Here is a 22,218-nt window from a genome sequence, read left to right as displayed (position 1 = left end):
TGAAGTGTTCCTGATTCTTTGTAATTGTAGGACTGTATCCTTCCTTCCTTGGAAACGACCAAAATGGGGTCGCTCGTAAAAAGTGAATTGATGAGGAATCTCCGCCTCTCCGCCTCTCCGCCTCTCCGGTACAGGTATTTTCTTCTACTCCCATCCCTCTTCATCTTTTTGGCAATTATACTATACTTGAAGATTACAAGAATCCTGGCACACTGCCCAACAAATAATGCTATTTCCTACTAAATTAATGATCCAAATATCTGAAGCTTTTAGCATTTCAAAGATGGATAGAAATTGCATCACTTGAAAATGAAGAAAGAATAGCAGCACCCAAATCCTTAAAACACATGAACCCTAATTTACGGAAATTCTCAGACCATTAGGGGGGTTGAATACTTTAATCTCATATTTTCTTTATACAAAAAAACTAGTCAAGCCGTCTGTGGCAGTAAACTGATGTATATTTGCCTCCATCCATTCCGGGATTTTGCCAACCACTTCCCTTTACTTTCCTCTCTCCCAAAACCATCTAATTCCAATCTATCCTTCTCTTTTTTAAAGAAGAAACTATGTCAACCAAAAGTAACGAGATCATAATTGGAAGGAACTCTGACAAATTCTTATTCTTCTCTCTATTACTCCTTTATTCATCCCCATTCGTCTATCACTTTTTTTTTTTCTAAGATCTTTGTGAACCTCACTCTCCCTAAGCTACAATTATAGATTCACTTATTTCACAGGAGAAACCATTGGATAGAAATTATCTTAATTCGTTCTTAATGTGTTTTTTCCCTCTCTGGAATTCTTGAACCAGGTATATTTTTATATATAAATCAAAATCACCCTAATGTTGCATACAAGTTAAAGATCGGTTAAGAAAGAGAAAAGAAAAATGCTAGGGATAGAGATCGCGCTAGCGAGAAGCAGTGACTGTTCCATCAGGAGCAGGACGAGAAACAGTTCCTGGATTGGACGCGAATCTCGAGGAGAAAGCGCAGAACTGATAGTAGTGCTCATCTAACAAGCTTCCGCACCCGCTGGTGTCGAAGTTGAGAGAGTAGCTCAAAGGATCGTAGCGGCATTGGAAGTTGCTGCTGCTCTCTCCAGTTGTGCTACAGAGTACTCTGCCGCGTTTCTTCAGTTTGCGCAACAGTTTGGCGATGCGGTTGCAGTGCGAGGAGGATACCTTTGTGGCGAGCGAAGTTGCAGTTACGGCGCCGGTGGCAGAGGATGTGCTAGTTTTGGCGGCGGCAGAGGAGTTCTTTGGCCACCAGAGAAGCCACATTTGCGCCATGTGAGTTGGAGTTGAAGATGAAGATGAAGATGAAGATGAAGATGAAGATGAAGATGAAGATGAAGATGAAGATGAAGATGCCGGTTCCGTGGCAGTTGCAGAGCAAAGAGCGGTGAAATGTGGAAAGTGGAAGGCGATTGAGATGCCGGTTCCGTGGCAGTTGCAGAGCAAAGAGCGGTGAAATGTGGAAATGATGAGATGATTGGCGAGCAATTTGAGTATGAAGACTGTGGTAGTTTATTTATGTAGAGAAGTGGGAGTGTGGGTTGCACGCGTATAGGAGAGCGCGTGAGGGTGAACTGTGTCGTTGGATCTCAGCGTGATTGTGAAAGATAAAAAGAAAAAGAAAAGGGTTGCCTCCTTTTCTTACTCTCTCTGGGAAGCCATGCGTCCCCCACGTGATCCAGCAGTGGTAAACCCTAATTCCCATTTGCTCCCCTTTTCTGCATATTTCTTTTTCTTTTTCTTTTTCTTTTTCTTTTCTTTTCTTTTTCTTTTCTTTTCTTTTTCTTTTCTTTTCTTTTTTCCTAAAACAATAAGTTAATTTAATAATAATATTGATTACTTAGGATGATGGAAGCGGGCAAATGATTCGAGTGAGAGTGAGACAAGATGCCCACGCTACTTTTTCTTCCTTTTCCTTGTATATTTCCTAAAATAATATAAAATAAAATTGTAAAAACATATGCAACCATGATTGGTTTACACTTATTTTTATTATTTCATTGCCTTTTCTTTTCTACCTCATGATGATTGGTTTTGATGTTCAACTCCACTAGGCATGAATTCTTGGGAGTGGATCAGGAACCCCCGAGCAACTGTTCCCTTGTGTGCTACTTTGGTTCATCTGCAAGCAAAAGGAAAGGTATGGTTGCATTGGATTTTGGATCCAAATTCAGTTGCCCAATATTATACTATCACTATCTACCACACATGATTTTCTGGTTTCTGTTTATTATTCCTGACCATGTGCAAACCACGTGCCCTCTGAAGCGCCCAAAGCTTTCATTATTTGTTTTAATTTTCTATGTTTTTATTGTATTAAAAAATACATAAATGGGATGAGAGGGGAAAACACAAGGGAAGATCATTGGGGAAACAAGTTTGACCGAGGCATGTGCCTATCCTTGGAATCTAAAAAATCTTCTATTTATTTATTTATTTATTTATTTATTTATTTATTTATTTATTTATTTATTTATTTATATATTCTTTTTAAATACCACTTAGCTCCAATCAACTTGCCTTCCATAAAGTTTGCTTAAAATATGCAATTATATATTTTCATTTTATTGTTTTTTTTTTTTTGTAACAAAGATAATTCTATTTTAACTAACTTGGACTCACTCGTCTACATAAAGTTTAAAAGTCCAAGGGAAGAAAGAGAACGATGGAGAGAAAAGAGTAATTAAAAATAAATAAATGAATAAATAATTCATGGGTTTCGGGCTTAGGAAACCATGTTCCTAAACCCTTGTTCGTCTAAACGCCCATTTATAGTTGAACTGGGCCGAACATTTCTAGTTGAGTTGGGCCCATCCATTTAGAGTTGTATTGGGCCGAGCCATTTATAGTTTAATTGGGCCCATCCACTTAGAGTTGTTTTGGGCCGAGCATTTATAGTTGTATTGGGCCGAGCATTTATAGTTGAATTGGGCCGAGCCATTTATAGTTCAATTGGGCCGAGCCATTTATAGTTCAATTGGGCCGAGTCATTTATAGTTTAACTGGGCCCAGCCATTTACAGTTGAATTGGGCCCGGCCTTTATAGTTAAATTGGGCCGAGCCTTTTATAGTTAAAATAGGCGCCGCCATTTGTAGTTGAATTGGGCCCAGCCTTTATAGTTGAATTGGGCCGAGCCATTTAGAGTTGTATTGGGCCGAGCCATTTAGAGTTGTATTGGGCCCAGCCATTTAGAGTTGCTTTGGGCCGAGACATTTATAGTTGAATTGGGCCCAGCCATTTATAGTTGAATTGGGCCCGGCCTTTATAGTTGAATTGAGCCCAGCCTTATAGTTCAATTGGGCCGGGCCTTTTATAGTTAACATAGGCGCCGCCATTTGTAGTTGAATTGGGCTCAGCCTTTATATTTGTATTGGGCCGAGCATTTCTAGTTGAATTGGGCCCAGCCATTTAGAGTTGTATTGGGCCCAGCCATTTATAGTTTAATTGGGCTCAGTCTTTTTATAGTTTAATTGGGCTCACTTTTTATAGTTTAATTGGGCTGCCTTTATAGATGAATTGGGCCGAGCCTTTTATAATTGAATTGGACCCTGCCTTTTGTAGTTGAAATAGCGGAATACAAAAGTGGGCCTAAATCCTATACCCAACATGACACAGCCCAATACTAATATGGGCCGTAAACCAGAACCTAACTCGAAACGTCCCAAAAGAAAAGTGGGCCTAAGCTATCAGCCTAATATGAAGCAGCCCAATGAGAAAGTGGGCCTAAGTTCTAAACCTAACGTGAAACAGCCTATTATAAAAGTGGGCCGAAATCCGGCTCGGCCTTTTGTGTTCTTCCGCTAGTCAGGCAAGAAAGAAAACTCGTGGTCGCTCGCAGTTGTAATTGAATTGCTGTTTGCTGTGCTTGAGGATGGAAGTCGACGGTGCGGTGGTGATTGAAAAAGTTGCAGGAAAATCAGCCGTTAGCAGATGCTTTTCTAAGTATCCCATCAAATTCATCATTCCCAGAAAGGTCCGTTGTTTTATTCTAATCATCTTTTTCTCCGTCATTAACCAAATATGTTCAATCGCTTCTAGTGGTTCTTCTGTTAGGTTGGTCCTTCCAAAACTGATGCTATTTGGATTTACACTCTCAATTATGGCGGCGGCATTGTCTCTGTACGATGAATAACATTTCCCCTTTTCAATTTATTTTTTACATTTTTTCTTTTGATCATTCTTATTCGGGGCACGTTTTTCTGAGGCAGGGAGATTCAATTTCGTGCGAGTTGACCGTTAAAGATGGCTGCACTGCAGCCCTAACTACCCAGTCTTCTACTAAGGTGATCAATCTTCAGATAATTCGCCACTTCCTTATTTTTGTTTAGTGGATTTGGAACCCATGCTAAGTGTGTTGTACTTGATCTATCTTGTTCTTGGTACTTGATCTATTTTGCAATCTTATGCTGCTTTAGGTTTACAAGTCCCGGGGAGAAGAGCGCTCTGAACAACTATTGGAGGTAACAAGACGAAGATTGTTAATATCTGCCTTAATATTAATTGCTCTGAAACTACTTTAATGTCTCGCCTTATTGTTTGTTTTATGATACTAGAGTTCAAGGTTCTTTTTGAAGTTCTTTCTACGTTTCCATAAATATATGCCTGTGTAGCTAGATGAAGTTTAGCATTCTTCTGCAGTAGGCAAGGATTGGTAGTGATGCCCTTTTGGCGGTACTTCCAGATCCAGTGACATGCTTCGCCACCGCAAGGTATGCGCAGAAACAAGTGTTTAGAGTTGATTCAGGATCTAGTTTGGTTCTTGTTGATTGGTTTACAAGTGGACGCCATGGGAGGGGAGAAATTTGGGAGTTCAATCTTTTCAAGAGCACTAATCAAATATTCTTAGAAGACGGCCATCCATTGTTTTTTGATACGGTAAAGCTAAAAGTGTCTTCACTGATTCATTCTGTACTATAAGTGCTTAACTAGAATTTTATGCACAGATTCATTGAGTTTGTGTCTATTGTCTATTTTCTGCTTGATAATATAGTAGTGAGGGATCGTGATTGAATAAGAATCCAGAACGATCATATTCCCTTCTCACTGCATTGTCATTCATACATCATATAGATATGTTAAGATACAGGCTTTCCAATTTTTTTCTTTTGTTCATGAGAAGTGCTTTATACTAGCATCTACAGTGGAGTATGATGATACAATTTCTTTAAGATCTTTTTCTGAAACCATATATTGTTTCATTGCAGGTGCTTCTAGAGCAAGGAAGCACGAACTCTATAATAGAACGCATGCATGGATACCAAGTCATTGCAATGGTTGTCATTTTGGGGTAGACACTTGAGTACTCTGAACCTATGAAGATCAGGAAATTTGTTTTCTAATTTACATCATTGTTGATGGTGGCTTCACTGCAGGCCAAGGGTTAAGAAAGTCCAAGACGAAGTTCGAGAAAACGTGAAAAAGATGATGAGTGACCAGTTATATTCTCCTTTTACTTCTACCCGTGGAGCCCAAATGAACAAGAACTCTGATCATTTGTATGCCAAACCTAGAATCATTGCTTCTTCCAGCGTCTTTGGCCCCAAGGTTAGTTTTTTTCTTCTTTTTTAAATAAAAAAGAATGCATTGTAGATAAATTTTCCTGTAAGCATGGCCTCCAAATTTGTTGGGATCTAGTAACTACTGCTAAGTGGACTACGAATTCTAAATGTTACTGTTTACATTTAGGGAATTGGCACCGTTGTTAGAATCGCTGCCATGGAAACTGAAACAGTCTACAGGTTTCTCCAACAACAGTTAGCTTCAATGGAGCCACTTCTTGGAGTGCCCCCTTATAAATGAAAGATATAATAAGAGTATTACTCAAAACTCTAGGGCTTAAGCGTTGGAGGAGGTAGGATTGTGGATTACGAGTTCCCAAGTGTTTTTGTACTATTCTGCAAATGGGTAGCCCAAGTGTTGTACTATTAGCTGGAAATCTTCCAAGTGTTATACTATTCTATTCTGTAAATGGGAGTCTTCCCCTTCTAACGGAGCATCCGTCTGTAGAATATTGTATCAATAAAGTGAAGAAGAGGAGCCCCCAAGTTATCCGGCTGCCTTATTGGACCTATATTAAAGCTGTAGACTAGTTTTGTTGTGGGGCTTCTCCAGTCCATTTACTAGGTGTTCAATAGAAGAAATGACGTTTTGTAGGGTGGATTAGCTTTATGAATGGTGAATTATTACTTTCTTAGAGGGAAGAAAGTAATTATAAGAGATAAACCTGTTGTATTTGAACTGTAAGCAGGCACACTTGGACTATACCTTCTGCCGATCGAGATGGGTAAAGAGCCTTCATTTTAGACAATTACAATTCAACGAAAATAATAACAATTATGAACAATCTGAAGGGTGGAATTGAGTTAACGAATTCACTTCCAACGACTAATGATGTATATTTGCCCAAATAAATTTATAAATTTTATAACCTGATAGTAATAACCAATAAGATCAATGGCAGCTAAAGCCCACATAATCTTTGATGGTCTTTAGGGAATATTTATATTAACAAAACCAAATAAGCAGTCATTTGATGTCACAAAGCATTAAATGATTCACACTATACCTCACAAGTATAAGAAAAATGGACCTCATTTTCAATGGTTGCTCTGAAATAATAAAGCCGGTGACTCACAAATAGATTTTGGAAAAATTGACTCGACTAGAAAGAAATTTCACAAGGTGCGTGAAAAGTCCTTCCACGGCATATCGCTTCCAGGTTTTCTCCAGCATATGAACAAAGTGGTGATACCTCCACACCTGGGTTCAATATCAAATATATATATTACATCAGAATACTGCATTTCAAAGAGTTAGTAACATAGTCTAGTGAAGATATTTGGCTATCAAAGTAAGTTTGCAAAATCTTTTCTTTCTAGTTTATATGTATAATGAATCACTGAAGTTCTGAAGATATTTTATGAACATTATCTATAATTCAAGTATTCACAAATATACCAGTTGCATATAAGGGCACTGAATGTGTCAAGAATCCACCAGCTGCAACCACCCAGCGAGCATGGAGTCTAAGAACAAGAAGTCTAGCACTATCTGGAGTGTCAAAGTTTGACCCATTGGCATTTTTCACTGGCGCAAACTCTTCTTCTCGTAAGATCTAGTTAAAGATACGAAAAATGAACCTCGTACACTAAGTAAGGCGATAAGAACGCTCCTAAAATAGTTCAAAAGAATATATACAAGAGATGCTTTCACCTCAAACAGTGCAGTAGAAGGAGCATAAGGAAATGCATCGAATATGAACTGCTCCATTTTTAATCCCATTGTATGCCCGTGAATAGAAGGAATTTTTTTCTCCGCCAGATGGTAGCTACAGTTAGAAGAAGCATATGAGCAAGCTCTTCATGATATATATACAAACTGCAGAATTGCGGTCAACAAAATAAGACAAATTGAAGACTAGCAGTCTTCTGAAACTGTGTGATACTAATCTTATCTCATCTATCTAGCCCTTAACACGGTTATTAGTCACCCAATACCTGGATAATGAAGATAGATTGTAAACTGGATGTTCCTCATTTGACAACTAAGCTAGATCAGATTCTCCCTCTCCTTGTATACCAAGAAAAAACCCAACCCAGGCATAAAGACTAGATTTACATGACTAATCAAGACAAATGAACGAGATAAATCTTCAAATTTATTTGAATAGCTAGGAAGGCTGAAATGCAACAAAAATGTGAATACACGAAAGCAGAACCACAAGAATATCAAATAAATCCAAGCCTGAGCTCGATATTTAATCAACTCCATACTAGATTTAAGAAGCTTTTTCATATTCAAAAATCATCCATCAATGTCCAATGTAAACCAAGTCTGGAGTTGAAATGTATCACTAATTCTACAACATTCAATTGTAAAAGGGAAATTTAGATTCTATGAAAAAATAAATTGAAGAAAAAAAAAAGTGTAGATCCTTGTTCATCTTCGGGTTAAATAGACCTTAGCAATCAAAACAAGAGTAGACTACGATCCAACAATCTAACCATAATCATTCGTTGAGCATTTTCATCATTTCCTAAACGGAGTAATGGTTCAAAACATTTGCAAGGCCTAAAACAGGTTCTAACAGTTAGATCATCATAACAAACCAGGATAGGGAAACATCAAATGGACAGTTGAATCCTTCGTTCCATTATAAAAATTTTGAATGGAGGGAAGAGAGAGGGAGAGAGAGAGAGACTAACATGCTGTCCTTTTCAAGACCATTTGCCACTTGGTTTAGAAAATCCAAAGTAAACATGTGTAAGCACACCTGAACATGAAAAAAGAAATTTGAACACATTTAAATTTCATATTCATGATATTAAAAGTTTAGAAGCATAGAAGATGAGAGTGACATGATAAATTAGTAGTATAGAGTGCAGTTCTGAAAAAGGATTAAAGGTTTTGTTCCATCAAAAGGACATATGATCTTCAGTACTAAAGAAGTTAGGCTTTAAAATTTAAAAGAACGTATTACAATTTACAACTATACATGGAATGAATCAAAACAAATCCAAGTACGAAACAATCTCATAAATGGCAGGCAATTAGCATTTGACCTTCATAAGATGGTTCTGGAAGATATGTACTTGGGTTCCTGATAAAGAGAGATCATACCGGTGGATATTATTTTTTACATCTGTCCTATATTTACTTCTGTAATATGACTAATTATGCTACTATACACGCACATATATGGAAAGAATTACAAGATATCCAAGAACAAAACTCTCCTAAATGGTAGCTAGCATTTGACCTCTATGGCTCAGGAAGATATGAACTATTCATGACTTACAGAGCTGGAGAATATTACACTTATATCTTCTATTTACTTCGGAAATATGGTTATGTTGAGCCACCATGCACATACAAAGAAATCAGTTCCAAGAGGTGTTGGGGGATGATTTACAGTGGCTTTATCTTGATCCTAGATTGAACGGACTTGCCTCAATTTTCGAGGGCTTTGGAATGGAAATTTTTGTACGACGAAAGAAGACGGTCAAACAAAAGTGGACTTGAGTTAATTGGCAAACTACTGTTCTTCCTATTTGTAAAGTGTGCCTTGGATTAGGTAATCTAAAGAGTAAGAACATCACTTTGATTGCAAAGTGCGGGTGCCGAATGATGCAGAAGAGTAAGGATTGTAGATGAAATTTGACTAAAAAGTAAATACAGTACACAGTAGCAGGCAGCCATTAAATAGGTTGCTAAAAGTTCATTTTCGGGCATCAAATTAGGAGTAAAGAAATATTGAAAAACTAATTTTTTATCCAACTGAACGAACCTAAAAAACTGCTTTTGCAAATAATTGGGCTATAAACAAAAAAGTAATATACGTCAAAAATACTATTTCAGCTGAAGAAAAAAGTGAAACAAACATTACATTACTCCAACAGAAACGAAGGCGCCCTGTTACTTGATTGATTGCAGAAGCCAGTGATGGATCCAATTCACTGTACTCAACCACAGTGAGCGGTCCCCCTTTACCTCGTCGGACAAATACGCCAACCTTCTCTTGGGGATATGCCTGAAACCAAATGAATTAATAAAATAAAATAAAACACAATCTACTCTTTGAAAAAACGCATGAGGGTCAGCTAAGGCCAGTGAAAATGTTAAACCATCAATCTCATTTGTCGGGCATTCATTGGGGCAATGTCAGAGAAGTAATAAACCAGACATGAGAAATTTTTTACAAGTATGCGCCAAGAAACTAAATCATTTTTAATACTCGGTCGTTGACTTGAGTCCGCATCATTTTTTTTATATATATACTTGAATGTTCAGGCTCTCTACTGTGCACCTTCCACATAGAAAGAACAAAGATTATAATCTCTACATTATATTATATGCATTTCCAAACAGCAAACACCATCATCCAGAGTGTAACAATATCTAAAAAGAGATAGAAGCCAACAGTCTTTATCAGAGACATGCAACTAACACACAAAAATTTATTCAAGACAAAAGCTTCTTAGAACCAAGATTTTAATAAAAGAAAATTAAACAATTAATCTATTTCCATATGTATAATAAATAATTAGATTAATTACCTTACGAACAACTTTTGCTGCTGCTGATACACCTTTATCAATGAAATAACCCAAGAATGTTGGATCAGCCACGCGAACCTATAACCAAGATGCAAAAGTTTGAAACATATTAATAATTTTTGCAAAATCACGTATCCAGCACAAAGAAAATTCAGTTGATATGGCTACTCACTAAGGCATTGTCAACTCCATAGCAGTCTATATATTTAATACCTCTTGCTGACATATCTTCTAATAAGTTTGAGGATCTTAAAGCTGATCAACAAACAACAGATTCACATAAGAGGGTAAAAAATAGAGTTAGAAGTAGCCAACAACTTGAGCTTATGAGTTTGACCAGCTTACCTGCATAGACTCCTCCATTCCCATCTGGAGCCTTAGATACCTGGCTTTTAAAAATTCAAACTTTAACAACCATGGTTTTTATATAATCGGAATTAGAGAATTACAGTGTGATGCAAAGATATGGAGCTCAATAACATTAAAATCATCGTAATGTTAATTACTGGGACCCAAAGAAGATAGCAACCAATTGATCGATCCAGTGTTCATTCACTATGTATTATTGCCCTGTACCCTTGACTTCCAACAAATTCTTTTCATAAGATTCTTCCCTGCCTCTTTAGTTCATCAAATACAAATATCAATTTATGCGTGTCCATACCAATGAATATATTTGAAATCAAAATAGATTTCCCCATTCCAATCCTTGAGTTACTTGAAATCAAGGTATGACATGACTTCTGTAGTACTAGGATTGTAAAAGATATAGGCTAAATATTTTGACACGATCTCAGGAAAATAACAAGTGTTTCCATCACAACATTTTTTCTACCTCGAGAAATTTAAGATTTTCTACAAGAGTAGTATAACAGGGGGCATGATGGGGGAAGGAGGAGAAGTAGGATAGCGTGTAAATGATATGATATGGATAACTGGGGATTGATCAATTCATATGGAAAAAAGTTTGAAGCCATACTTTGTATGGTGTCTCCATCACAAATCTACCATCCTTGGATATACAAGGAATGGTACCCTGCTGAAAGAAGGTGACCTGCAACCCGGATATGGTGAAAGTGAGTACCAGAGCAAGCAAGGAAAAATGAGAAAAAGTATAAGCATCTAAAGGATTATAACTTGATTAGCCTCCAAACCGAAATATCTCTGAGTTTCAAAAAAATTGCGAGTGGCCTCATCAGTAAATGGACTGGTCATCACATACCAATGAATTGAGGCAGAACCGGTAGAATCTGAGATCAATATGTATGTCAATAACTGTCACTAACATCCATTATAATATAAACTTATCTAAAGTCTCTAGTACTCAGAATTAAAGCCCGACTCCAATATCTTCTACCGAAAGTTGGTTACAGCCACAAGGTCCCCCCAACCTTCAGGGGTAGACAGCAAACAAAAAGGTAAGAATACTGAAAATTGAAAACTTACTATCAGTCGTGGCTTGAGCAGCTAATCTTTGAACACGCAAAATTCTCTCAGCTTGAAGTTGAAAAAGGGATTTCCCCGATGGAAGTCCAATATCTAACAAAGATGTATATAAAAAAAAAAAAAAAAATTCTAGAGTGTATTGGTGATATGAATATAGGAACAAATATGATTATGAATTTTCTCCTCCCTTCAATGCAATATGAAATTAGAAAGTATAAGGATTCAATTATTTTGAGTGTATGAGAGAGAGGAAAGATATCGAAGTCATTAATCGTCCTTGTACCCAATAGTTTGAAAATACTTGGACAACTATTGGATTCTTATGTAAATTGAAGCTTTTCATGTGAATTGCCACACTTCCAGAAGGTCGAGAAAGGTATAAGCTTCTTACGTAAATTGATAATTCAACAAGTAAATAAATAGAAGACTAAAACATCAAATAAATTTAAATTACACCTCCATGGAGAACCCTAAAGTAATTGCTAATTCAGAATCTGATTTTACTTACTGAAACATCCCTTAGGATCAGAACTGCCCAGCCGAGTTCCCTGCATTTGAATACCACAATAGATATGTGTTAGACCCTAGTTGTACAAAGTCAATATAAGTCTCAAAAAAATTTAGACATATCAAATAGACACATGATCATATAGAACAAAATTAACATTCATAGAGAAATATACATCAAACTCATTTTTAGCATATAAGTGCATAAATTTATTGACTTTGAATTTTCTTCTTGTATAAAAATGATAAATATATATTAAAAAATAATTTAGTCAAGCGTGATAGACTCCTTAGTAACTATTCGTCTCTGCGATGCCATCTTATACACTAAAGAAAGTATTTTAAAACAAAATAAATAATTCCATTTCTGGGTAGTACTTTTTCCTCTTTTTTTTTTTTTTTTTCAATTCTTACATCTAGGAATTTATCATCTTCCATAAAGGAGCTGCCACGAGGTGAGTTGTTTCATCGTGATAAGTATGAAGTGAAAGTCACAGTTTATTTGGACATGGACCTCTCCATAAGGTAGTTTTAGTTTATCTGTATTAATCAGAAATTTCTTTTAAAAAAAACGAGGGGAAGGGGTTGAAGGATGTACCTAAAAAGAGAAGGATCGCTTAAAGTGCATCACAAGCTTAGATTGATAAAGCTTAATAGTGGAGTATAAAGGTCGACACAAAGCAAAGGGAATCAATGCGAAGCAGTCGAATCAAGTTTTGCCAAAAAGTTCAAACATTCTAAGGAGAAATGGAAAATTATACCTGACCGCCAGATAAAAGCAAAACAGCCAACTTTCCATCCGAGATGGCCTTCAGCCCCGTCTTCCACCATCTCTCTCTTTCCTCAAGAGTTCGCTCCTCCAGTGTCGACACGCAACTCTCGGGTACGGGCTCAATTGCAGCCGCAGGTAGCCCTGCAACCTCAATGCAATTCGATTTAATAAAAATGAAATTAAAAAAAAAAAAAAAAAAAAAAAAAAAAAAAAANAAAAGAGGACACGATGAAGATACCAACCTTGAGAACGAAGCGAACATCGAATGATTCGATCTACTCTGGAAAGGTCCAAACTCTGAAAAAGAGCATCGACAATCATGTTACAATCATGTTACAATCATGCTTTGCGCATCGGGGATGAACATCACAAGAAAAGAAAATAAGTAATTTGACACCAAAGAAATGAGCAAAATCAGCCTCTTTAGCTGCATAGAAACTAAAAAACGACGAGAAATTGAAAATTCTGAAAATTACTGAACTCTCACACTCATCTCTCAGCTAACTGAAATGCATGAAACACAAATTCAAGCAGTGAGCAACGATACTAAGAGAATCAGACAGAGAATTGGGGGATCCAGCAGAAGGTGAATTCAGAAGAAGAGATAAGGGAAGTATACCTCAATATCCTTGACAAGAAGGTCCCGCTCTTCGTGGGAGAGCTCATCCCAAAGAGAAAAAACATCTTCCTGGCCATAATCCTTGAGGCGCTCGAGCAAGGCCTGCGGCGGTTGTTGCAGCAGTAGCTGTTGTGGCGGTTGCTGCTGAGGCGTCAACGGCGCATTGGCATCGAACCCAACCACCGCCATTGGGTCGGTCATAGAACAGAAAAGAGAGCGTAGCAGTCACAGATCTGTGGGGGTGAATGTGGAATGATAGTTGAGATTGGGGTGTCGGTGTGTGGTTTGGTTTTAAGAGCTTATAGAACAGTAAGGACGAAGAGAGGGGAATGGGTGAGTATAAGCACCTGGTAGAAGGTAGGATGACCAAAATGACCCCATTCTTCCATTTCTTTTCTTAATTACATAATCATGCTCTTCTTCTCGTTTTGCTCCTTGCCTTCAATTTTAAAGCTTATTTCAGCAATTTGTGTGTTTAATAAAGCTATTAAATGTGGTTGATGAATGTGGTTGGTGAATGTGGTTGATGAATGTGGTTGATGAATGTGGTTGAATCATCAATTATAAGTTTGGTATAACTTTCTTTAGGTTTTGGTGTTTAATGAGAAATGAAGATTCCAATACATTCAATTTGAATTCTCAATTAAACTCACCAATCCACTTATTAACCAACTCACCAATCCACTTATTAACCAACTCACCAAACCATTTCAACCACCAAATCATAGTGGTACAAAAAAAATTTTAAAATTATTACATTTCGATGTTAAGGCCCACTTTTACACGTGTGACAAAAGAGGCACTTTATCAAAAGTTTACTAAGAGAAATATATAATGTAATTTTGAATCATTTACCATTTTTGTGTTGCTTTTATTTTATTTTATTTATTTATTTATAAAATCATAAATTAGTTTAAATATTATATAATAGCTGGGTGAAATGTTTCAAATAATTTGGCATCTTTGTCCTCGTATTATTCAACATTTATTACTATTTTTATTAATAAATTAATGTGTGGATACCATATTTTTTTAATGTATGCTCAAATGTTATATATAATATTATGAGAGCTGAACTATAAATGTAATCATATATTTAAAAAAAAAAAAAAAAAAAAAAAAAAAAAAAAAAAAAAAAAAAANTAAAGAAGGGGATGAAGGGCCCAGATTGGATGCTTCCCTCCAACCTAACAAGTGGTGATTAAGACGCGAGACCAGAAAACCCACGTGTCCTTTATGGGCATAAGTTCATACTTAATTGAATTATTATTATACTCTTTTATGCCCATTTCCTAAATAAATTATCAGAAATTTGGATATTTGTATTTTGAAATATGTGTGAAAAAAGAAAAGAAGAAAAGAAGATGTTGGACCACCAAAGAAGTGTGCTTAAATGCAATGCATGGGCCGAGATAAAGGTACAACTCTACGGCCTGCTTTAAATTGTAGTGGGCCGAGGCAGCCCATTGCCAGGATTTTAACGTCAATAATCAATCTCTGGGAGAATAAAAAGTAGGCAATTTTATTAATTAATGAATGAATTAATATTTTGGTTAGGATGGGACAGTACATAATTTTGGGGAACCCTAGGTAGGGATTTGAAAAGCATAAATGAAGTTATTATTTATGAGTATTTGTGAGTCCCTCATTTTTCAAAAATTCAATTTCATACTCCTTCACTATTTCAACCCCAATAATTTATTTTCAATTTAATTTTGCTTTATTAATTTTATGGGTCAACTCATATTGTTTTCTATGTGCTCTTTTTTTTTTTCTTTCAGATAAATGAAATTAATATGGATTTAGCTGAGAAAATTGTAGATTATCTCGGGTTCAATACGATAATAAGATTAAAAGCATAGATAGAAATGAGATATATATATTTTTTAAAATAATAATAATACATTAAAAGCATTTTAAAAAAACAAGTATTTATTTGAAATTTTGGGAACAAAAAATATTTGATATAAATGCATAAGACTAAAAATAAAATAGAAGAGAAATAATAATGAAAGGTCAAATATATTTTTATAATATTATAAATAAAAGAAATATAAATATTTAAGAAGAAAATAAAAAAAATATTTTCTTCTCTAAAAGTAATTAAATATGGTTAATTCAATCGGTCGGATCAAATAAACGGATACTAACTTAAGAGTTACCAGAGACGTACGAATGTTGGTCGATCAAACTCAGACCAAAAAGAATGCTTTAAGCCCACTAAATTTCGGTCTAAACTGAGATTGGGCCTATAGTTGTAGGGTTGAGTTGAACTTTGATCGTAAATAAATTTATTTAAGCAATTATCTTTTTCTTTTTTGTTGCGAGGGCAAAGGCAAGAACATAGTAGTAGCGTTAAATAGTAGTAGTATTGAGAAGAAAAGGTAAGAAGCCCAGTTTTGTTATGATCCAAAAGGGGCAGAAGAATGATAGAAGAAGATAGAGGGCAGTGTAAGGTAAGGGGGCAACGCAATGGTTAGAGAATGATGGTGAAACCTCCTGCATGGCTTGAAGCCCTAATCTCTGAGTCCTTCTTCGCCCCCTGTGGGCTCCACCAGTCTGGGAGGAAGAACGAGTGCAACGTCTTCTGCTTACACTGTTGCCTCCCCATTTGCCCTCACTGCCTTCCTTCTCACCGCTCTCATCCTCCTCTTCTTCAGGTACAACAATCGTTCCCTTTCCTTTCCTTTCCTTTCCTTTCCTTTCCTTTCCTTTCCTTCTTAATCCCATTCCCATTCAATTAATTTCCCAGATTCGACGCTATGTTTATCACGACGTGGTTCGCCTTGCCGATCTCGAGAACCTCATTCACTGTTCTTATATTCAGGTTCAACTACAACTATAAATTTCTATAAATTCCCTCTAATTTCTATTTCTATTTCTATTTCTATTTCTATTTCTATTTCTATTTCTATTTCAATATCTGGGTCTGTGTTGCGTTGTGCAGCCTTACACCATAAATGGAGCCAAAGTGATATTCCTGAATCACAGGCCACAGTCTAGGCCTTGCAAAGCCCCTTCCAATGTTTGTTTAACTTGCGCCAGAATTCTTCAACACCCCTTCCATTTCTGCTCCCTCTCATGCAAGGTGGATCACATGGTGTTTGAAGGGGCAGATCTTTCCACCATTCTGCTGAGGTTGGAAGAGTCGGATTTTGGGTTTTCACAATTGGAAGGGCTGCCGATGGATGCCTCCCAACTCACCGACGACGACGACGAGCACGCCCAAATCACGCCCAATGCTTTCTCGAAGAAGAACGCCAGTGGCTTCCTCCCTCCAATTGCTCTCTCTTTGGGTAGCCGGAGAAAGGGGGCTCCCCAAAGGGCTCCACTGTCTTAGACTCTTAAGATAATTTTTTAAAAAAAAAGAGACACACACACATGTTTGTTGATTGTTAGTTAGTTAGGTGTTGTTAAGCTTAGGTTTCCCTGTCACAGTGTCTGCCTGTTTGTTTCTATTCAAAAATCCACAAGAAATCTAAAGCTAAGACCAATTCCATTGCTAAGGGAATGTTGGAGAGGTTGGCTCTCAACACCACCAATTTTGTGCTCCATCATGCAATGGAATTCCGACCTATCTTTATATATATGTTTGTGGTATATGCTATATAAGCTTTCAAATTTATTTCAAATCTCCATTGCCTTTACTTCCCAAACAATTTCATTTTCCTCTTTTGGAATGCTCCTGCCTAACAATTTAGAGGCCCAAGGTTTGACAATATTGGTTCCTAGAGATCGCAGTCTTCACTCCTACAAATATCATAATCAGTAACATGATTGTGAATTGCATGTCATGTTACACAAACATGTGAGAAGTTGCATAATCTCACAAAAATAGGTTGATAATTTCATCTCAAAATCATGAAGCATTCAAAGTGAGTCATTAGAGATCTTAGAGAGCAAATTTTAAAAAGAAAAAAATGGAGAAGTTTTTAAGTAAATTTAGAATGAAGTGAAGTTTTGAAAATAAAATTATAAGGGGAAACATGAAGGACGAAAATGGGGTAGGAAAAAGAAAGAAAGTAGATTATTATTGTTAATGTTATTTTAGAAAAGGGTGGTGGTAGTACCAATCTTTATCTTTATTGCTTTACTAAAATAATAATAAAAATTATATATATATATATATATATATAGAAAAAAATGGTATTGATTTGTGGGAGTTTTAAGGGACTTAGTTTTGTGTGTGTCTTGGAACTTGAAGACTAAGGATGAGATGTTAGGGTTTTGAGGAGCAAACAAAAACCAAAGTTATGGACATGGAATGGGGTAGGAGTAGGGGCAGGGGCAGGGGCAGGGGCTTGGGCACCCCTTCATATTCATATTCATATTCATATTCATATTCATCTTCATCTTCATTTACAATTAATGAATTAAAATATCCATTTATTTCCAATTTCACTATTTTCAAATTTGCTATTTTAGGGAATGGATTTTGACTTCACCTTTTGTCAGTTACTTTTAACTTCTGTCTCATTTATTAGCTTTAAGTTACACAAATAAATAAATAATTTTGTTTCTTTTTCCTAAGCAAAACCAATGTATATCTCAAATAAAATAGGAATGGACTCATACAAAGTTTATTTAGTTATCAAATAATGTATAAATTTTAGAGTAATTAAAAACATATTTATAATTCAAGTTTATAACACAAAATTTATAATTAAAACTTAGTATACCAAAATAAACAATTTCTAGAGAGAGAGAGAGAGAAAATTATGTGTCAGCCTTAACATGTGCTTCAACCTCTCTCTCTCTCTCTCTCTCTCTCTCTCTCTCTCTCTCTCTNCTCCTACTGCACCAAACCAACTCCTATATATCTTTGGGTTATATATGTTAATATACAAATAATTTTCCTCCTTTTGTATATCTAATTAATCATCCACCCAACTCTAAATACGACGACCAAATTATGATAATAATCCACTCATGAATTACCACCACAAACATATATAATTAGATCCAATTAGTTCAACCCCTAAGTCACTACTACAAACACCCCGGGAAAAGAATAGTGCCCACGAGGTTGTAGAGTTTGTAAATTTTCTCAAGCTAGAGAATGACCTCAAACATGTCCTTTAATTCATTTCAGATGTGACCAAAACTCATCCGCCAAGAATATGGTAAGCAAGCAGGTTTTCTTTATGGCATCTCTGGTTCATCCATTCTGCATGTTCGTCCGAATATGGTATCCTTTTCATTATCATCTACCCCTCTCAAATACCAACAGCATAAATTCTTAAAAGGGGATCATTTTTCTAATCAATCAACATTAAAACTAATGTTGACTTTTAATATGATTGAATGAATTTTCATTCCAAAAGAAAAAAATAATGGGATGGGGTTCATAGGCGTGTCGCCTTAATTCCGGCATCAGCTTGAAACTGACCTGTCATTATTTATAACAGCTTTCGTGGGGTTCTTGCACGTGGCATCACACCCCAATCACACACTTATTACACAACAACACACACCAACAATATCCCAATTTATTGTACCACTTACCAATATTAAATGCCAGCTCAATTTCCTAACAACAATTTCTTTTTAACAACAATTTCTTTTTAAAATTTATGTTAATGCTATAAACTAAAATTTGTTAAGGGGAGAAAAAATCATAAGGGCAAGACGACAAAGCTTGTCCATGTGTCGGTTTGGTTCGTCCTCTTCCTTTACACATCCAACTACAAACAGAGATTCCAATGATTTCTGTAACGGTAGAACGTGATTCTTGACAAAATTAATTGCTTCAATCAAATCAAATCAAATCAAATCAAATCCACTTGTTTTCTAACTTCCTCTACAGTCTATTCTATAGGCTCTTAACACTTGAAATTTATCGACCATCAATCAAAGTACACGAGTTTATTATTTGACGCTCTCAAAAACCACACCAACAGCATAAAAATGAAACGTTTCTAAACTAAACTAACTCAAAATCTGAAACTATCTTACGAACAAATCACAATGTCCTACATGTTGATCTAAAGTTGGGCGAAATTTGATCAGTGTAGCATACCTTAAGTAGACGTTCGTGAATAAAGATGATTCCTATGCAGAAGCATAAACAGTTGGGAAACAGAGTAAGAACTGTTTAGTTTTGAAGCAGTGCCAAATTCAACATCCGTATCATCTCTTCTACTATTCAACCTGATAGGGCAGACCCCTCTAACCTCATAATATGAGCACTATAGCAACTGAAAGAGGAGATAGAAAGAGAGAGATTAAACGAGGGAAAAAGAAAGGGGACCCATGATTCAAAACGACTCTGAAATTGAGCACAAGCATTGTACGATGAAGAATCAGAGCTTTTCAGAAAGGCTACTTAATCCACCCTTTCACCTCTCCTCCCATGAGAATTCATATATACTCACAACATCAACTGTATTATATACAAAACCCATAACTTAAAACACTCACATTTTAATCCTAAATCTATCACACCTCTACAATTCTATCTTAAATAATGGTTCGACTTTCAAGTCTAGAATTGTTTTGCAATGAAAGTTTTAACAACATATGAATGGGGATGTACAAGACCTACCTAGTTATTATTAAAAAGAAAAGTAGTACAAGGGGAAAATAAATGGCAGAGGAAAATAAATGGGGACAGTGGAAAAAAGGGGCGAACTGAAATGAAAGGATGGCGAGTGGGTGGAAGAATAATGGATTGTATTTCCAATACAATTATAACAAGAACAAGAATAATAATAATAATAGATTAATAGCAATGGCATGCAATGTAAATGCAACTTTTCATGCATTATATATAAAATTCTATAGAGGCGTGGAATGACCCTACCTGATATGACCAACCATGCATTGACTCTATCCTTTTCTCGTTCAAACTCCTTCATCATTCACCACTTTGCAGCCACCAATTTTCTGTTTCCATACTGTTTAATTTGATTTCATTGCCGTTCTTCTTTCCTCTCCTTTTTCACTGTACCAAATTAGTTAGAATCCTACCCATCAAAGTTCAATTTTATTTAAGATTTTTGCTGATGATCAAAGGGATTTTCTAATATTACTTTTTAACTAACCAGGCGTCTATATATCCACGCTTCTTATTCTTCTATTGAATGTTGAAACCTATTTTGAGATCTGATAACTTGCAACAACAGCAAGAATTTTTTAGGAGGGCTAACTACATTATAATGTTAGCTTAATCGATTCTCAGTCTATGACTAATATAAGAAATTACAATATTTCAGCAAAAAAAAATGCTTACATAGCTGAAATTGCTAATGACAACTCTCAATATTAATGGACTCGGGCTACTGTGAAGGTCTGGGTAGATAAGAGCGTATTTAAAGGAGTCAGAATGAAGGATAGAACTCTTGGGCAAAGTTGTAGATCTCCAAAGACTTGTAAAGACAGATTATCACTTATTTGAAGTGGAGGAAGAATGGGATGAAGTAGAAATGTAAAATATATGAAAAGGCATTCTTGTGCTCATGCAAGGGCCTTCAAATTAAATATAGAGAGTAGAGACTTACCCTTCACATAGTTGTCGATGTCTATCTTGGATATGTGTTGAAGATGGTTGGGAGGGAGCTACATATAGGCTAATTTAGGAAATGATCATGAGTTTATAATTAAGAAATACAACTCTATTGGTATGAGGCCTTTTGAAAAGGTCCAAAGCAAAACTACGAGAGCTTATGCTCAAAGTGGACAATATCAGACTATTGCGAAGATTCGTGATTCCTAACCATATGATCATCTTGGTAACAAATTATTTAATTAAAAAATATGACTTTGAGCATTGGATTTAAGTGCTCATACAGTCTCTCCACATCTGAAACCATAGAATGTCTAACAAGAAAAGAAAAATAGAGAGTTTGAGTGGACAACAAAGACTGAGACCTAAACGTATGAGAAGTTCCAACATCACTATATAACCATTTGTCACATAGACTAAACATCTAATAGATCGCAAGAAAATTGTAAAACAACCAAATCGAGCCCATCTCATAGAATGTCTCATCTTCTTCAGCAACATATAAACTATAGAGTTTTTTAGATAAAATATCTACGTATATAATTTTAGCGGTAAAGACTAAATTGTTATATGCTAAAGTTTATAGACTAAAATGTCGCTAATTTGAAAATAGATATCGAAACAAAATCATTTGAAACTGAAGTTCAAAGACAAAATCGTTACTCAAGAGACTAAAAGTAACTACTTTGGGAAAAAGATTTCTATAATGTGCACAAAACATGGGCCACGTACTGTTGTTCTTTCAACCATTTAGAGAGAATTGGAAATGAAGAAAAAAGTCATTGGGAGATTCAAGTCATTGCGAGTTCGGAATTTTGAATTAGTTGATATAATGGCTATATGTTAGAGCTGATTTAAAGTTTGAATTAAAGAACACAAAGAATTAGGTTAAGACAAAGAAAGGCAGGAAGATGATTGGCTCCCCAATCCCATCACAATTCAGGAAATGGGTCAGGCCTTTTTTAAGTTGGAGCAGATCAGAGCAGAGCAGAGAGCAGCTGGCTGCCATTGCCATTGCCATTTTCTGATTTAGATCTCTCTCATCTTCTCTTTCTTTTAGTAGTTTTTGATGTACCCGCTCCTTCTAACCTACGGTTACAAGATTACTCTCTACATCTTTCTTCTCTCTCTTCCTCCTCTTTCCTCCTGTTTTCCTTGTCTTTTCTTCCCCCTTCAAATTCACATTTCTCATTCTCAAATAAATTTTACAATAACAAAGCACAATAGTATTATTTTCATCTACTTTTTAGGGTATTTTGAAACTTCTAAAAAGAAAAAAATAGACAAGAAGAGCC

At 35.9% G+C, this 22,218-nt stretch overlaps 4 protein-coding genes and 1 long non-coding RNA gene across 5 annotated transcripts; 2 read left to right on the top strand and 3 right to left on the bottom strand.

The window, feature by feature from the left end:
- Positions 1 to 808: 808 nt before the first annotated feature.
- Positions 809 to 1,816, bottom strand: LOC111782330. Its single transcript, XM_023663194.1, has one exon. It carries the CDS (start codon positions 1,292 to 1,294, stop codon positions 914 to 916), a length of 381 nt encoding a protein of 126 aa, XP_023518962.1. The 5' UTR covers positions 1,295 to 1,816; the 3' UTR covers positions 809 to 913.
- Positions 1,817 to 3,834: 2,018 nt separating this feature from the next.
- On the top strand, positions 3,835 to 6,172 carry LOC111781087 (urease accessory protein D). Its single transcript, XM_023661510.1, has 8 exons — positions 3,835 to 3,993; positions 4,074 to 4,139; positions 4,229 to 4,303; positions 4,436 to 4,480; positions 4,662 to 4,895; positions 5,225 to 5,307; positions 5,393 to 5,564; positions 5,706 to 6,172. Exons 1-8 carry the CDS (start codon positions 3,892 to 3,894, stop codon positions 5,817 to 5,819), a joined length of 891 nt encoding a protein of 296 aa, XP_023517278.1. The 5' UTR covers positions 3,835 to 3,891; the 3' UTR covers positions 5,820 to 6,172.
- A 286-nt stretch (positions 6,173 to 6,458) lies between these two features.
- LOC111781415 (UDP-N-acetylglucosamine diphosphorylase 2-like) lies at positions 6,459 to 13,853 on the bottom strand. Its single transcript, XM_023661980.1, has 15 exons — positions 13,420 to 13,853; positions 13,043 to 13,097; positions 12,790 to 12,941; positions 12,030 to 12,069; positions 11,522 to 11,614; positions 11,213 to 11,325; positions 11,055 to 11,129; positions 10,421 to 10,460; positions 10,248 to 10,330; positions 10,076 to 10,153; positions 9,406 to 9,549; positions 8,225 to 8,292; positions 7,233 to 7,347; positions 6,978 to 7,134; positions 6,459 to 6,779 (listed from the first exon to the last, which is right to left on the bottom strand). Exons 1-15 carry the CDS (start codon positions 13,618 to 13,620, stop codon positions 6,682 to 6,684), a joined length of 1,512 nt encoding a protein of 503 aa, XP_023517748.1. The 5' UTR covers positions 13,621 to 13,853; the 3' UTR covers positions 6,459 to 6,681.
- A 1,958-nt stretch (positions 13,854 to 15,811) lies between these two features.
- On the top strand, positions 15,812 to 16,787 carry LOC111782151. Its single transcript, XM_023662958.1, has 3 exons — positions 15,812 to 16,079; positions 16,172 to 16,246; positions 16,367 to 16,787. The coding sequence occupies exons 1-3, from the start codon at positions 15,903 to 15,905 to the stop codon at positions 16,757 to 16,759; spliced, it is 645 nt and encodes a 214-aa protein (XP_023518726.1). The 5' UTR covers positions 15,812 to 15,902; the 3' UTR covers positions 16,760 to 16,787.
- A 2,363-nt stretch (positions 16,788 to 19,150) lies between these two features.
- On the bottom strand, positions 19,151 to 21,027 carry LOC111781773. Its single transcript, XR_002813013.1, has 2 exons — positions 20,222 to 21,027; positions 19,151 to 19,616 (listed from the first exon to the last, which is right to left on the bottom strand). It is a non-coding gene; the product is annotated as an uncharacterized LOC111781773 (long non-coding RNA).
- Between the last annotated feature and the right edge of the window lie 1,191 nt (positions 21,028 to 22,218).

Source organism: Cucurbita pepo, chromosome LG19, assembly GCF_002806865.2.
Source record: "Cucurbita pepo subsp. pepo cultivar mu-cu-16 chromosome LG19, ASM280686v2, whole genome shotgun sequence".
In the NCBI taxonomy this organism is placed as follows: domain Eukaryota; kingdom Viridiplantae; phylum Streptophyta; class Magnoliopsida; order Cucurbitales; family Cucurbitaceae; genus Cucurbita; species Cucurbita pepo.
This window is presented reverse-complemented; position numbering and strand designations above follow the sequence as displayed.